The sequence below is a fragment of the Perca fluviatilis genome, chromosome 21 (genome assembly GCF_010015445.1).
Source record: "Perca fluviatilis chromosome 21, GENO_Pfluv_1.0, whole genome shotgun sequence".
In the NCBI taxonomy this organism is placed as follows: Eukaryota; Metazoa; Chordata; class Actinopteri; order Perciformes; family Percidae; genus Perca; species Perca fluviatilis.
The window spans coordinates 19,203,406-19,217,947 of NC_053132.1; the positions used below are offsets into that span (position 1 = coordinate 19,203,406).

The window sequence follows — 14,542 nt, forward strand, 5'->3', positions numbered from 1 at the left end:
TATAACATACTTACCTGAACTCAGCATTTCATTCTGCCTTGTTTTGTAATCAAACAGCAGCAGAAATGTTAAGCTCATATTTTTAAATGGTATCTTAAATAGGTCAGAGCTGTTTGGTTTCTTTCCTGATTGTATCCTGATTTATGGACAGGTACTATAGTTAATCTTTTCCCCCCAGTACGTCCAGACACCTGCGGAGCCACAGTCTGGATGTCTGAAAGGCTTCAGTGGGTTTTGGAAAGTGGAGCACATATTGACAGGCAGAGGCGTCCTCTGGTCTGGGTGTTTGACTCTGATCCCCTCCATCCAGTGCAGTAAGGTCTTGTCGACCACAGAGCACAAAAAAGAACATAAATGTACAATATCTGATCGCGTGTGTGCATTAATCTGTAATCGGATCTTTTACTAAGCCTTACTCATGGGTGAAAAACGTCTTAAAATTTTAAGTATTTCTTTGTTATATTGAAGAGCAGCTCATTCTACTACGTGTAATCTACCTTTAAGTATTTCCAATTTGTGTCGGTGATTCTTACATGATTGGCTTTAGATTTGACTAACCTATTTTGATTCAGAAAAAAAAAAAAGCTTCCTTGTAAACGTTGCAACAAATGACTTCAGTGTAATGAAGTTGCCATAGTAATTAGGTACTGGTAATGTTCATAACAAAATAAATGAGAAAAATATACTGGAATTGAAATATACTTAATCATGGTTAAAATTCTTGTCTTAATCAGGACGTAATTATGCTGTTCTCATTTTAACACCACAGCAGCACTGTACTGTATGTGACTGTCTACTGTAAAAAGAAATTCAAATGATGGAATTGGGTTTATCATCACAATCTGTTTTCTATTAAGTGTTTTTACCTTGTATCTATCAGCTATGTTGAAGCCGATAGTGACCTGTAGCTTGTGAAGGCAGATGGGACAGAAATCCAGCGGTCTACGATCAGACTCCTCCAGGTGGTTGGAGCCCTGCATGACACAGCTCAACCACTGGCAATGCTTTATTCCAAAACATATGGCCAATCTCATGGGTCATTGTCTGTAAAAAGAAAAGAAAAGAAAAAAAGAAAAGAAAAGAAAAGAAAAAAAGAAAGAAAAGAAAAGAAAGATAGATAGAATGATAGATAGATAGATTTTACATTAGGGGACAATAGTATTGAGTGTTTTTATCAGCAGTACTGATAAAAGCAAAGGTATGGAGGACCTTTAGAAAGACTACTCAGAGGTTCATAGTACCAATATTGAGTGAGTGCTGGAGCGTTTTTGTTAGAAACCTTGCAGGATCGAAGCAACAGCTGGGTGCTGGTGATGGGGGGAGTGTAATATCTGTCAAACACAGAGAAGTCCCCCTGCTTTGGCTGAAGCCTTTTCTTCAACCTCCCAGCATAGCCGCTGCTGTGGAAGGTGTCATCATACCGGGGAAAGCTGAAAAACACCCATTCCTGCAAGCACATTTGAGAAACAACAGTGAGGATACAGGTAGTAAAAGCTCTCCTGGATTGTATATATTTATATTTAGCACCATCTAGTGGCAGTTCAACCACATTACATCATCAGAGACCATTGATAATAATGAATAGTGTATGATTTACTTTGACAAAATACTCCTTAACTATGAAGCAATGTATTAGGGTATTTTGCCAGCAGATTCACAGTATTTTGAGATGTATTTTGAGTGTGGTAGCCTCTATCTTTAATCATCACAGAGAGTTACATTTTCTTAGTAAAGGCTTAGTGGTAAACTCTCACCCTCACTAAGAGAAGCCTTTCCAAAGACAAAGTTCCACGAGTCATTGGGGTATAGGTCAATCATTGTAATTCCAATGATACAAAAAGCATCTTTTGGTTTCCAACTCAACAGGAAGCGTAGCAGGTCACGCACATTTCACAAGAAAACAATAACAAAGCAAAATCATGCACAGCCTGGTTGGAGATCACTGCATTTACCTCTCATCCTCCTGCATTTCTACATAACCTCACAAAATGAAATGGGCAAACACTTCATCACTTTATGCGTTAACAACAAAAGTCAACTTGATCTCTCGCGTCTGCAGATATTTAATTAACTGATTAGGTCCCGTTACAAAAGGTCTACAGGTCTGCAGTCAAAAGAAAATCACATAAAAAGCAGGTTACATTTTTGTGGATGAACCTAGGGTAGTATAGAAAAAGTGCCATCATACCATTTGCCTGATGAAGATCTACTGTAGTACTGAAATATTGCCATTAAATTTGACTCCCCAACTTACCAGTGAAGATCTGAAGGTTGTGTGAATTGCTGTTAACCCTGAACGAACATCTAGTTTTAGCCACAGTAACCGCTGGCAGCAACTTGACAGGAAGCCCATAGAAGAAGGCCTGGCAGTATTCTCTGAGCCACTCCAGATACTGGTCTATCTGGGCCCCTGCCTCCCCAAAGGGTGCAGATGTGTACAGTAACTTGTTAAGTACATATTTTAAGATACATTTGTCAAATGTGATCTACAAATTGATTGAAAGGCTCACTTACCGCACTCACGAAAAACGCTGAATTACATTCACGATAGACAAATGGTAAATAAGGATTTCTCTTTAGTTGGATATGTGTGGCTCTTAAAAGAGCGGTTGTTGCTGGTTTGGTTGAAGCCGGTTCCGCTGCTAAATGCTGCATTTAGGAGTTCAAAAAAACTGCTGTACAACATACTGTGCATGCCTCTTCCATCTGTATAGTCCACAATGTAGTTTGAACGTAGTTTATTACATGTCTTGTCATTTTTTTGGTCATTCAGTGACATGAAGTATGGTCACACGTTTTTTTTAGGTGTGTTATGCAGTATTTAGTCTCGCATTGCCAGACCTTCCTCCACAGCGCTGCGGAGGAGGGTCTGGCTAGTCCACACAGCATTCCAGGATGGGAGAAAAACGTGCTCTGGTTTATTAGAGTTTCTTTAAACCAATCACAATCGTCTTGGACAGTGCTAAGCGCAAGACAGCGCTACGGCTACAGCCTCCACGTCAAATTGACATACAATCTTCTGTTTTCTACCCCCCCAGAAAGGGACCCGGCCTCCACTTTCTGAGTTAAGTACGTCTGTGCCAGACCGGTCTGATAAGTGAACGTTTCCATTGCCGGTATTACTGTCTATGGTATTACCAGGGAAACATGTTGTTGTCTGAAAAAACGCACAAAAAAATATTAATTAATGGTTAAAAATGAATGTGCTTTGACAAGTGACTGTTCCTATGGTTTATCTGGCAATTTACGTTAACTAACGTACCTAATAATGAATGATAAAAAACCTCGCGTGGCATTAACCCTTACATGTACTCCCGTTCAACAACGCAAAAGCATGTCCTCGACAATATATCAAAACCACTTTTAATGAACTTATTAGTGGAAAAAAACATAATATGATCACCATGTTGAGGTTGACACTGCTGAGCCGCCAAATATCGATGTGAGCCGCCGGCCCGTTTCCGCTTTGTACTATTTCTGGTGACGTCAGGTAAACAGAGGGGTGGAGCTCTTTACTTCGGGAAACGTTGACGACCAAAGAAGAAAAGCTCACTGCTACACACCTAGCTAGCTAGCTAACGACCTCGGAATATAGGCTATCCTACTTCAGACAACATTAAAATTGAATGTATTTAAACTGTACTTATCTAGCTAGTTTCTTGCGTCGGAGTGCTGTCAAGTCAAGGTAACAGTTAACCACGACTAACGGCAAGTTGACGGAATACGAAAGCGGAAGAACTTTCAGTTAGCCTAACGTTAGTGCAGCAGTAGTTAGCTAAAAGTAGTTAGCTCATACAACATTGCACTGTAGAAGCTAGCAGGCTAGCTTGCTCCCTATGCTGTTATGAGTGGAGTTGCTAGTTCCTCGAGATTTCACTGCGTAAACGAGAATACCTTTAGTTAACGTTAGCTGGTTAGCTTTCGGACGCCCAGCAGCAGTTTGTTCCACAACCGAGGCGTAGGCAGGGCGGACTGGACTTGGAACAGTGACAGGTCCGAACTAGCCCATAGCTGAGGTTTGTGCTTTCCTACAGCGACCTGTGCTTCAGCCGGAGATTGCTCACTCACATGACTTTCTGATGAGATAAGAGGGATCTTGCCATACTGAGTTTCTACGAAATGGTCGTGGAGCAGTAAGCCAAAGCTTTAAAATAAGATATCGCAATCCGGGCTCACAAGGAGTGTCAACCTTTTTTTTTTTGTGTGCCAAAAACATACGTCAAGACTGCAGAAATGCTGACTGACCGCAGGTAACGGGAGTAACCATTTTACACATATTCGACGTCATTAATACAGCCTCATCATTGCACACAATATTACATTTAATAATTCTATCACTTGTAATGCAACATTGTAAACAAAAATCACATATTACAGTAATCAAAAGCCAAGAACTAGCTAGGCAATTTAGGCTGATAATGCAGTATATGTGTAATATCCACACTGTGTGTGAATGTATGTTAATCTGTGTTTTCATAATGGGAGCGCCACATGTCTGATCATGTAACTGCCTGATATGACTGTGTGTTGCTATTTTTGGTTCCTCTTCATGTTCTCTCTTTCTTATAGTCTTTCTTTCTCCGCCCAATCTCTCTCCGCATGCCTGCATCGTTTCTGTCACACTGTCTCCTTCACTTTTAAGTTTACTCTACTGTCCTCTGCACTCACAACACTCTGTTCCTTCCATTTCTGTTTTGTACAGGAAACGACACCGTAGCTGTGAAAGTGAGGAAGACCAACAGCTGAGTCCTCAGGCCAAGAGATCAGGAGGGGGTACCAGCCTGCTTGTGTCAGATTTGGATTCAGAGGTGAGACTGAATTGATCTTTATATTCATCTTTAGACCATCACACAGATGTAGGTTTACCCAGATTTCATTTGATAGTGTGATGGAAGTCCTCTTTAGGGAACGAATTAATCCGCCAAGGTCATTTATGCTCTATCTAATGTAAAGCCCATTGACCTTTATAGATCGAGCATTGCAGGCAGCCTGGCATCATGTGTATACATACTTAGGACTCTACATGGAATGCACCACTTTCAGGAAAAGCACAGAATTGTATTTACAGCTTCCGCATCCATCCATGAAACTACAATTCAGATCTCTGTCCTGGTTTTGCAGTCTTCCTGCAGCGACAGCAGTAATGGGATCAGTAGTCCAGAGAGAGCACTAGTGGTCAGCGCCAGGCCATGCATACACAGCCAGAACAACTGCACCACCCAGTACTCCCTCAGCCCAAAGCCCGAAGACTCTGGGAGCTCCTTGCAGCATGGTTTCCATGGCGACGGCAGCAGTGTCTCCTACGACTACATCAACAGAGTCCTGAGGGAGGCGCACTTCAGCAGTCTGCAGACCAGAGGGCGTCCAGGCTCAACATGACAGTGACCTCTGACCCCTCTGCTGGCCTGTTGTCCCTCGCCCATCAGTGCTGGCACGGCGGCTCCTCCTTGAAAGCCTCAAGCGACACCCTCGGGTCAGGGGGAAGGGGATGATGTGTGGAGGTTTACAGATTTTGGGCACAAAGGCTCGTCCCCACCTCACCGTGTACCATTTGTTAAGACCATAAGCACATCCGCCTTTCCATGGCCCAGCCACTGTGGTTTTTTTGTGCAGTGTTGATGTGTACGTGTGTTTGTGTGTATGTGTGTGCACGCACCCTGTGCACTTTATAAAGAGGTATCGCTCTCTTTACATGCGTGCGTTGATGCGTGGACATTTTCATTGGTGCTAATCACAAGAAAGGTGTGATGAACCAAAGTGCTTGCAAAATGATATAAAGCTAAGCACTTTACTCAATAACTCCTCATTCTGTTTACTCTCGACCGAGGAAGTCAGCCGCATGTTTGTGTCTGTGAAGGGGGAGTTGTTGTGATCCTATTCACAAAGGAAGTTCATGGAGGCTAATGGATTCACTCCCAAGGAGCATTATTAAAACAATTCAGTAAAATAACATCATAGGCCTTCTTTGTTTTCTCCAACCAAAGTGACAATGTTAAATTATAGTGTATTGCAGTTACTTTCACTGTCTGAATGAATCTAAAATGTTTTGGTGTGGCAGGTCAGAGGGTTTAAGGTAATGGAACAGAGATTCTTCATGAGCCTCAAAATCCAACCTCAGATTAGACCCTGGCTAATTATAGAGCTGTGAGAGCAGGCACTGGAGTCTGCGGTTCAGGCAGTGTAATGGTCAGCACAGTGCGTCTAACAAAAACAGCCTCAAGAAAAAGCTCTCTCAATAAGTTTGTAACCATGTGTTTATTTCTATAACATTTTACACGTGTGTGTGTGTGTATGCGTCATATGCCTGCCAGCCATACTTGTTTCTGTATGGTTCAATATGACCAGAAACACTGTGTTGCAAATAAAGTGAGAGTGGTGAAAGTGATTCATATTTTTTCTGTAATTTTCCAATTCATTAGGCGTTGAAATAAATTGTTGCTGAAAGTTACGTCTGCACATGTCACTCATACCATTTAAATACAGTATAACATGACTCATTTATGTAGTAGTTAGTGCTGTAACAAAAATACAGCAGGTTTTATTGTTCAGCATGTGCAACAGCATAGCTCGTGTTCACTAAAACAAAATACATCAGTAGCGTTCATTGTATGTATCGGTAGGTTGGCTTACCATTTTGGCGTGCAGTGTGTGTACCACATTCCTCAAAACCACAGTACAGTATGTAACTGAAACAACGTTGTTGAGATAGTGAAGGTAATCTGCCTTTTATTTGGTTACACAAGCAACCGTTCATGAAGTTGCTGATGGCAGATGTTCCGCACATTGGTTATGCACACAGAACATCTCAATAATGAATTCCTCCATCAGTTCTCCAAACTAGTCTTTAATCATATACATGCACTCTACAACCATTCTCACTGGTATGTTTTTATCAATACAGGGGTAAACAACAAATAATTTGTAAACTGACACTCATAACATTTACACTGACATAGTTTAGTACCCAAAAATATGGAAGACAACTCTCATTTGTAGGTTTACGAGTCCATAACAAAAGCAATTGTAGTGCAAATTACAAATCGAGGGATTCTCCCTCAGAGGTTTGGGGCGTGCTGCAGAGGTGCAACAGTTTCAGTTAGCTTAAAGGAATCCTGAGATAAAGCAACTGTCAATAATAATCTGTAATGCAAGTCAACCATCCTTATTACATACGTTTTGAGAAATTAGACCTCAGCAAACAAACAGCAGCGTCGTTTACAGACCTCGCAGTATGACAGTTGAGGGGTTTCTCGTGCCAACTGTGGATTGCACTAACTCTAATAGGACTACAGTTACGTGTCCTACATTTCTGTCCCTTAGCCCAATCTGCTGCTTAAATACAATTTCCAAAGAGGCACCATTCAGATAAGAACAAAAAATCCAAAACATAACCGTGAACCTGCTGTTTATATACTGTATAGTTATAAGCTTACAGATCTGATCTTGGTTCTAAAAAAATGAAATAGATTTCTTAGAAGGGATATACATGAAGACATCATTGGTTTAACTGTGACAGTCCCAACAGTAAAATGTTGGCCAGTCAAGTGTTCAAAAGTTGAGAAATGAGAAGGCAGATACAGGTTGGCTGCTATCACATGCAACTGAATTGCAAATTAAAGGAGCGCCGTCGCTGGTTTCGCTGATGCCGATACGGTTACGCACAGCTAGATTCTCCCTTAAGCTGCAGTCCATCGTGGCCGTCTCTGTCTGGGACGTCTCTCTTTTACACAGGGGCTTCCCCTTAGTCACCAGCTCCATACCGCTGAACAGGGACAGTCTGGTGGGACACGGCTGCTCACCCTGGGGCTCAGCTGGAGGGGAAGAGCTCCCGTCTGCGTTAAGCTCGGATTCTTCAGCAGCAAATTTAAACGCGGCAGTCTCGACTGGCTCCGCCCGGTTTTGCGGTAACTCACACGGATTAGGAGAAAGTATCCCCTCATGGCCATCATTCATCAGCTCCCCTGAAGAGTCTCTTTGGGCCAAGGGCAGACCACAGGGGGAAGATGGGTAATTTGGTGGGATGTCAGGCTGATAATGGTTGTGGTTGGTGTTGTCAGCAGAGTAGGTTGGTGGTAAAGGGTCGGAGTATGTCGATGTGGGAAGCTGATTAGTTGTTGCCTGATGGCTGCTGTTGGCTGTATCCTGCCTCGGAGCGTGAACAGATCCACCCATCAGAGCCTTAAACTGTCGCAGGATCTGGTAAGCGGTGATAACAATTTTTTTTTTTTTTTTTTTTTAAATACACCCTCATTTTGAGTATTACCTAGTTCCGTTCTATCAGTCTTCACCATGTGTGTAGCTTTCTCTCTATTTCTCTCTCTTACCTTGGTGGCTTTGTTGGCCACAGGTCCTGGAGCCCCGTCGCTCAGCTGGCGGAGCCTTCGATGCGTAGCTCCAAACATTTGTTCCAGAGAGAGGAGGTCAGAGGTCATGAGGCATGACTCAGCACATAGTGCCCGCTGCAGGATTGGGAGGACAAACAAGATATGTATATTAGGATTGCACGCTGTAATAAAAGTAAACCAAGATCTTTGGTGAATCTTAACCATTGCTACCATCTTAACAGTGTTTGAGGGATCCTGAAGCTTGCTTGAGAGCAACTCCACCACGACCTCGCAGTTGAGAATAGAGCACCTGACAGAAGACAGAAATCAGGCCATTTAGAAAGAAAATAGAGAAATAATACAGTTTATTTAAAAAAAAAAGGAGAATAAACAGTAGGGTTGGGTATTGTTTGGTTTTTTTCGATTCCGGTGCTAAATCGATACTTTTAAAACGGTGCCGGTGCCTAAACGGTGCCTGAACCGGTACTTTTCAATAAAGTTAAAAAAAAAAGAAGAAGAAAAAAAATAAGGGTAGTAAACAACAGTCAGTGACTTGTTTATTGCTAAGGCCATGGTCAAAATTAAAGATTTAATAATAATGTAATAACTATAACAATAACAATAACTTATTTCACCAGTAAATTGCTGTTGAACCCCAGATGGGAAAAGGGTATTTTACAATTACTGTGAATGCACCACGAGGCAACCTGTTTTAAGTGAATGCACCGTCTGTGTTGTTTAATTCCGACAACGGCAGCTGCAAGTGAACGCACCGTCTGTGTTGTTTAATTCCGACAACGGCCGCGGCAGTGAACGCACCGTCTGTGTTGTTTAATTCCGACAACGGCAGCTGCAAGTGAACGCACCGTCTGTGTTGTTTAATTCCGACCATATAAACATACTGTATATCTATGAATTCCGACAACGGCAGCTACTGCTGCGCTGCAGTGCAGACTGTTACATCCCGCTGTTGAAGTCCTCCACAGTGAAATACAGTCACACTTTACACTGTTTAACGTTAGCTGTCAGCATTTTACCGGTGTTTAATCCAGCTGCTAGCTAAAGGTAGGCTAACGTTACATGCTGTCAGGTGTAGTGTAAAGTCAAGCACCGAAATGAGGCACCGAAACTTTCGTTCTTATTCGGTCTCGTTACTACCGTTTACGTCGGCACCGGTTCCCTATTGGCACCGAGTTTCGGTACCCAACCCTAATAAACAGTATTCTCAGTCTGATTTTAGAAGCACGGACTCTTTAATGAAGTGCTGGCTCTCCTCTCTGGACAGGAAAACTCTGGATCCTTCAGTCAGCCTGCTGATAAGCGCCATCTCCTGGCCACAGTCCCCCAACTGCAAAGCTTCCACCCTGGATACCAGACCAGTGTGTGAGGCAGAAAGGACAATGATGTGGAGAAAGTGAGAATATGTGTGTGTCATCTTATGCTAACACTGGACATTCAAAGACTAATCCATCAGCTCTCAAATACAGTGTGATTTTAGACACTCACCGTTCCGATAGGTCCCCACTGCTCTCTCTACTGGCTCCCGAATGACTCCCGGTACCAGCTGACTTGCTGCCCACAGAGGCCCTGCTGTTAGTTGTGGTGTCCTGAGAAGAGTTGTGAGAGGAGCTGTTGCCGCTGTCGGTCTCTTCCCAGCCGCCTCCTACCTGCCCTGGGCACCGCTGGGTCAATGCTGTGTGGTAAAGACACACAGTAGTTAGGTGTCAAAATTAAAAAAAAAAAAATTTTTTAAATCATACTCAAATAATTCTTGCCACACTGCTACATAGCGAGCAGATCAACGATTCATACACTGGCGATACATTTGAGATTCAAGCCTACTATTTAGAAACCGGAAGCCCAGGTTTCCATCACACCAACAACGTCTCACCTTCTGGTGTGCGAGCAGGCAGGTTATAGGCACACGCAGGCACCGCCACCTCTATGGGAGCGGACGGCGCAACTACGGCCCGGTAATGGTTGTCATGGAGACGGATGCCCTGGTGTTCAGTGGGGGGAAGGACAGCACTGGCCATTACCTCTGCAGCTTTCTGGATCTTATCCAGGAGTGAGTCACTGCCTGCTGGGAGGCCCAGGTACAGACATAAAAGCTCCAGAAATGTACACAGAAGATAAGTTTGACTGGATTCGTGTCGGCGTATGTGTGGTGGTCTATCACTCACCTGCTCCCTGCTTCCCTGGACTGTATCCAAAGCCCTGCATTCCTGACCTGTGGGAAGTTGCTGAGCCCATACCTGGACAGAAAGACACAGGAGACCTATTGTACTCAAGGCTTTCACTTTACAAAATACAAAAGAAACTTAAGCACCTGATTTAAAATCATTCCAGCTCCTTATAGACACTCTGCTCTCTCTAATATGTCAGATGATGGACAGTATTATTACATACGACAGTAAAAAAAAAGAAAAAAAAGGGTTCCGGTGGCCGGGTTAGCTCAGTTGGTAGAGCAGGCTCACATATATAGAGGTTTACTCCTCGCATGTCATTCCTCCTATCTCTTCACTTTCATCTCTTCATCTGTCTCGTGAAAATAAAGGCCAAAAAAAAATAAAAATCTTTAAAAAAAAAATAAAAAGGGTTCTGACAATCCGGATTTGTTTCCAAATGTTGTTGGTTAAATACCCGAATTCATTAAGTGCCATATCTCTGATCAGCAAACCTCCTGTCTCTTATCAGTAAAAACTACATTAAGATGGTCATTTAGATGAACAGCAAATAAGATGTCTATCCGGCAAAACATCTGCACAGGTGTGTTACTTGTGCCTAATCAACGCTGTTCTTTGGACTGGAGCTGTTTAGTTAGTTTGATTAGCCAGACCAAGTCAAAACACATGTGAGGGTAGAAAGGGCATTTACGCTATTTACAGGTTTTGTAAAATAGAGGAAACCTAAAAAAAAAAAAAGATTTAGTAAATAAGTGTAGGGTGTATGGTCCTTATTATTAAATTAGGTGTTTGTTATTACTCACCCACTGTTGGGGGGGCTAGGTTGAGTGGGGAGATGCCACCTTTGGGCGAAATTGTATCTGTGAAAAGCAACCTGGCCACTTCCTGCAAATATATATATATAAAAAAAAATACAATTACAAATTGATTTCCTAGCTGCCACAGATATACGACTGACATGATGATAAAATATAGCCTGCGTCTTACCTGTGCTGTATGTCTCACTTTCTGGTACAGCGCTGTGCCATGGATAGGATCAGGAGGGCCGCTGTAAACTTAAAAAGCAAAACACCAGACAGCGAGTGAGGGTTCATGTGATGGAGCGGCCACAGAGTGATGACACAAATGACAGCTAAAAGCACAAGTTACTGAATATCCTGCTGGACGTTTCCTTGATGACAGGGTCAACACTATGGCACTGTCCATGGTTTTACAGAAATGCTTCATCTGCTGCTTTATGTTTATATTTTTATTTAAATGCTTTACAAGTTTGCTAGTAGAGATGGTCTGATACCGATACCAGTATCTGTATCGGCTCCAATACTGCCTAAAACGCTGGTATCGGTATCGGGAAGTACTGGAGTTTATGCATCGATCCGATACCACGTAATAAAGCCCTAAAGAAAATCTACGTTACAGTAGTTTATTTATGTTCTTTTTCTGTTATAACTGACTGTCAAACTGGATAATAAAAGAAAGTTCTGTAGCATTCATTGTTTGTTCATGTTTTACAAAGAGTTTAACCTGAGCCAGACAGACCATAAAGATTGAAATAATATCACATCCATACAGGGATAGTAGTATACAGCTGTTAAAACATAATAAAATATATGACACACTGGTATCGGATCGGTACTCGGTATCGGCCGATACGCAAGTTCAGGTATCGGAATCGGGAAGCAAAAAATGGTATCGGGCCATCTCTATTTGCTAGTACATGTAACAAACAGTGAATCAGCATCGGTTCACTTCTATCTTCCTCGTCAGTTGACTTAAAAACGTTAAAAGGACCTCTGTTAACGCCCGAACAGCAACCATGTCTGGGTCGAATGCCTGGACTCGCAGTCAAGAGAGAATGAGACTTTTCCCCGAACTTTTTCGCACAGTGTGCAGGAGAGGTAAGCGCTGTTGCCATGGCTTAGCAACGGGAGTTGTTCGCTGCAATTCTGTGAACGTGTTGAAGACAAATCAGAGCTAAAAGCACAAGTGACCAATGTCTGACCTGATGCTTGCTGGAGGAAGGTGGAGTTCCTACGGAGTTCTGTGAGGAAATGGTTTGAGCCATGACCGCAAAGATGGACAAAGATCTTCAGCACCTGAAACACCAGCAGCATGAACAGTGAGTTACTCACAGAAAGGAAAAGGGAGGAAAAGCACCTACATTTGAAACTTAATACATCATGGCTCCACTTCACAGTTTGATATTACAGACAGAAACTTGAATAATAACACTGTTCTCACCTTAAGTTTGACATGACAGGACTCCACCTGCAGCCTCTCCAGAAGGTACTCCAACAAACACTGACCGCAACCTGAAGACTCATGGGAGATTTCTACAGTGTGATGATGGTTAAGGATATTCATACCATAGCGTAATAGACTCAATATGTTTGATTTGGTCAAAGTGATTCTTCCCTGTTTAGAATCAGAAGATAACAGCATAACTTTGAAGAAAACTTTCCTGCTGGCGTCTATTCATGTGAGTGAATTTGAGATGTGCTTTTTTGTTATTACCAACTCCTACTAAGGGCAATAAACCTATTTTACACAATCTATACAATAAACTTTAAATCCTGTCCTGATTTTGGATTCAAATTTAAACCATGGATTCCCATCCATATATTATCAATCAATGTTAGGTTTTCTGAAAAAACAACAAACTGTTAAATAAGACTGTTAAAAAAAAACATTAATATGCATTCCCCCAGCCTGCCTATGGTCCCCCAGTGGCTAGAAATGGTGATAGGTGTAAACCGAGCCCTGGTTATCCTGCTCTGCCTTTGAGAAAATGAAAGCTCAGATGGGCTGATCTGGAATCTCCTCCTTATGAGGTCATAAGGAGCAAGGTCCCCTTTCTCTGCTTTGCCCGCCCAGAGAATTTGGCCCACCTATGAGAGAGAGACATCATGGCTTTCAATCGAGCAAAGTGGCAGTTGGTCAAGGCCACCCCCCCCTCCTCTCCTCCTCAAAAGCTACAGACACAGAAATGGCACATCCTAAGGAAAGCTCATTGTGGGACTGGCTCTAGTGGCTGTAATTCTGCACCAAGGCTGAATTTCGGGAAAGAGACTTCAGATACAGTATTAGGGGACCATAAGGCCTATATAAAAGCATCCAAAAAGCAGCATGTCATGGGACCTTTAAACTGTCATTTTCCATTTGACATAATAACACGTATATCATTGTCAGAGGTTGCAGCTGCTGGCTGAGCCACAGCAGAAGCTGACAAAGGATACTTCCAATCTCTTGGAAAAGGTAGCCAGGACAGGGGTTTTCATCATCTGCTGTAGCCTTCATCAGAGTCGGGACCTTCAGTTGGTGGAAAAGATGATGGTAAAACAAATGTGATACAATTGCAAAGCTGACACTAAAAGGACTGCCTTTTATCCCACGAGCATTGCACAGTCCACAAACAAAAACATTTGATTACAATCTAACCTGTGTACTTTACAGTTTGATTAACGGTGAAACACACACTGACATGGACACAAACTTGGCATGACACCAGGATCTGAGTACCAGGTTAGCATTAGCCGAACAGGCAGTTATAACAGTATTGTATGCATGTTTGCTGCTTAAAAACTTCAACGAAACAAGCTGGCATGTCAACTGAGAAATGACATGGAGTGCAGTTGCCAAATGAGTTTTTTCTTGCTGTTAGCTAAGTTAGCTGGCTAATAGCATTGGTGGCACTTGGCTAACAGTTTCAATTGGACACGTAAACGTACGTCACACTCGTCATGCTCCGTTTGGCTGCTACTGGGTTTAACAACTAAGTAACGTTAATGACCGTAAACAGCACTTACTTTCTGAAGAAAAGCTAGTCGTTCCATAAATGTTGCCATGATTTAGCAATCCAGGCTGCGGGTTACTCATCTTCCTCTGAGGGGTACGAGGGGAAGGTGGAGCTCGAGGTGACAGCTAGCCAATAATGAAACTGCAAGTAGCTATCCTAAAGTCTATTGGCGTCGTGGTTACGCCTAAGGTCGAAAAACAGCGAATCAGCTCCAGGAACGCTAGAGCTGACACTTT

At 42.6% G+C, this 14,542-nt stretch overlaps 3 protein-coding genes across 5 annotated transcripts; 1 reads left to right on the forward strand and 2 right to left on the reverse strand.

Moving 5' to 3' along the window:
* Positions 1–160: 160 nt before the first annotated feature.
* Positions 161–3,111, reverse strand: LOC120551648 (archaemetzincin-2). The gene is given in 9 exon segments (XM_039789146.1): positions 161–300; positions 303–321; positions 867–1,016; positions 1,018–1,044; positions 1,280–1,435; positions 1,437–1,447; positions 1,755–1,883; positions 2,255–2,486; positions 3,031–3,111. Coding segments are annotated over 9 exon segments (945 nt in total).
* Positions 3,112–3,513: 402 nt separating this feature from the next.
* On the forward strand, positions 3,514–6,385 carry si:dkey-21c1.1 (protein FAM104A-like). Its single transcript, XM_039788335.1, has 3 exons — positions 3,514–4,250; positions 4,703–4,808; positions 5,122–6,385. Exons 1-3 carry the CDS (start codon positions 4,234–4,236, stop codon positions 5,377–5,379), a joined length of 381 nt encoding a protein of 126 aa, XP_039644269.1. The 5' UTR covers positions 3,514–4,233; the 3' UTR covers positions 5,380–6,385.
* A 324-nt stretch (positions 6,386–6,709) lies between these two features.
* Positions 6,710–14,461, reverse strand: tepsin (TEPSIN adaptor related protein complex 4 accessory protein). Of its 3 annotated transcripts, none has more exons than XM_039788325.1 (13): positions 14,317–14,461; positions 13,747–13,819; positions 12,752–12,843; positions 12,513–12,606; positions 11,498–11,565; positions 11,314–11,395; positions 10,508–10,579; positions 10,216–10,404; positions 9,831–10,017; positions 9,575–9,688; positions 8,556–8,634; positions 8,325–8,459; positions 6,710–8,196 (listed from the first exon to the last, which is right to left on the reverse strand). In XM_039788325.1, exons 1-13 carry the CDS (start codon positions 14,353–14,355, stop codon positions 7,549–7,551), a joined length of 1,872 nt encoding a protein of 623 aa, XP_039644259.1. In that variant the 5' UTR covers positions 14,356–14,461; the 3' UTR covers positions 6,710–7,548. The 3 variants fall into 3 exon arrangements, with proteins under 3 accessions (XP_039644259.1, XP_039644260.1, XP_039644258.1); XM_039788326.1 differs by having other exon boundaries at positions 8,565–8,634; positions 10,216–10,407; XM_039788324.1 differs by having other exon boundaries at positions 10,216–10,407.
* Between the last annotated feature and the right edge of the window lie 81 nt (positions 14,462–14,542).